Source organism: Arachis stenosperma, chromosome 8 (assembly GCF_014773155.1).
Source record: "Arachis stenosperma cultivar V10309 chromosome 8, arast.V10309.gnm1.PFL2, whole genome shotgun sequence".
NCBI lineage: Eukaryota > Viridiplantae > Streptophyta > Magnoliopsida > Fabales > Fabaceae > Arachis > Arachis stenosperma.
The window spans coordinates 7,987,101-7,989,411 of NC_080384.1; the positions used below are offsets into that span (position 1 = coordinate 7,987,101).

The 2,311-nt window shown below is 40.5% G+C and overlaps 1 protein-coding gene across 1 annotated transcript; it reads right to left on the reverse strand.

Annotated features, from left to right (window-relative positions):
* Window positions 1-714: 714 nt before the first annotated feature.
* On the reverse strand, window positions 715-2,075 carry LOC130944698 (uncharacterized). Its single transcript, XM_057873161.1, has one exon. The coding sequence runs from the start codon at window positions 1,953-1,955 to the stop codon at window positions 936-938; it is 1,020 nt and encodes a 339-aa protein (XP_057729144.1). The 5' UTR covers window positions 1,956-2,075; the 3' UTR covers window positions 715-935.
* Between the last annotated feature and the right edge of the window lie 236 nt (window positions 2,076-2,311).

Here is a 2,311-nt window from a genome sequence, read left to right on the forward strand (position 1 = left end):
AGTAGAGAGAGCTGAAAAGATGAAAAGAGAGTAAAGAATTATTGTCTCATTTATCAGCTATTTTCTTTTTAATCGTTTGCAAGATTTATTGATAGACTACAATACTACATATAGTGCTCCGAGGAAAGTTCAAATTATTTTGCAAACATTATTCTCTTTTGTCATGTGATTCAAGAGAGAGGAGAGAGAGATATTTGATGATGCATTATTGAATTTGGCACATAAGAACGGGCAAAGCCTTGCAAGTTGTGACCAAAAAGAAGAAAATGCCAAGAGAGAAGGCCACGCCCATGTGTTAAAAGTATAGACATTATGTAGGAAGCGGCAGGTGAGCAAAGACTTTTTTTATAACATTAGTAGTAAGAACTACAACCTTAACTAACCAGCTTGAACAACATCCAAAAAATTCCCTTAATCTGATCTCATTCCATTTTCATACAATTTGAAGGGTGTGTTGGTAATTTGGAATTGTCCTTTTCTTGAAACTCGAAGTCTAAACTAACAAAGCATTGTCATTATGTTTAAATTGAATGTGGTGCATCGTTTTTCAAAATACAGATAATGTCGTTAGGCCCTGGCCCCCATATATGCAATTACATACATATTGTCCTGTCTTCGCCATTATTAGTGGCACATGAGCTTGTCTCTACAAAATACTCACCAGTAGTAATTCGAATGTTGAAATAATGTTTGATACATTTGAAGAAGTTATGATTAGCATTGAAGATGCTGTGCTCGTCTTTCATTACAATTGAAAGAAGAAAAGAAGATCGATTCTGTTTACAAAGCTTGAAAGCCACGACCATAGATACAAAAAAAAAAAAACAATATATTAAAATTTAAACAAAAGAATACTAAAGAAGAAAAAGAAAGAAAGAATTCAATTCTTTCAGAACATGATGTATGCATCTATGTATGTATGTATGTATCTATCTCTATCTGGCTGGAGATCCGAAACCAGCCAACCTGCCCAAAATGCCCTGTTTGTAAGGCAAGAAGGTTCTCTTCTTCAAATCCTGAGACTCAGCCTTCTTTCTAGCGTAGTGCAACTCATGTGCCGAAACTGCTTCTTTCCTTCTCGACTTTGGTGGCATCTCAGAATTTCTGAAGCTCGAAGAAGAAGAAGAAGAAGACGCTTTCGCTGTTTCTTCGGGCTTCTTGAAGAAAAGAGGGTACTTCCTGAAAGGATCCTTGGTGGTACCTCTCCCTTCCGAGGCGCTTCGGAAAAGCAACAAATCCCTCAACCTCCACCTCTTCGAGCTCTTCGAAGAAGAGGAAGAAGAAGAAGAAGAAAGAGAAGCCGCCGATTTCAGATCCTCCTTGTTGCTATTACCCTGCACTTGTTGTAATTGCTGATGATGGTGGAGCTCTTCTTCCCACGTGTAGTGGGATACTCTGTAAGGAGAGTGCGACCGCGACGCTCTCCGACTCGAAGAAGAAACCGCCGCGGGTGTCCGATCTCTTCCCCTTCTCTCCTCAAACGCCTCGTTGCCGGAATCTCTCTTCTTTCGAGGAGACAGAGCCTCCCGGATCGCCTTCTTCCCTTGCGCAATCGGAGACAGCTTCGGTTGGTGCTGTAGGAGCGGGCTTCTAGAAGATTCCAATAACTCATCCACCCTCATAGGCTTGATTTTCCCGCCGTGGAAGAGCTCTTCCGCCGAGCGAGGGGACTTCACCGACTCACCGCTAACAAAAAACGCAAAACCGTCGTCGTGCTCAGCAGCGCCGCCGTTGAGACTCGGAGAAGGCGCGGCGGAGGTGAAGTAATCGAAATCGGAGTAAAACTCGCGAAGCCTGGAAGGGCTGGTTGGAGCACTCAAGTTATAGTATTCACCGAAACGGCGGGGCGAAGAAGGAGCACTGAGATATGGTGAGATCCTTGCGCCATTGAAATCGAAGTGATCCATCATTGATGGACTCCCTGGAGGGCTGGGACTTGCTACTGCCACTTCCATTGATGAGATTCAATTCTTTATCGCTTTCGTTTCGTTTGTCTTGAGGTTGGGGGTTGTTACTACCAATACCAACTACCAAGAAGCAAGAACTCTAGCTTTGTGAGGTTGTTGTGTAAACTTTATATATATATAGACGGAAGAAATTTATACTCGTTTCAGATAAGCCTTGTGAAAGTGGGTGGAAGCCTCATCACTCCTTATTAAAATTGGATTTTTCCATTAATATTCTCTTTTTATATCAATTATAAATTCTTTGTAATACTAAACATTACTATATAATAAAAAACAAAAATAATTTATGTAAATTAAAAATCAGATACTAAATTAATTATTATATATATTAATTTATACATACT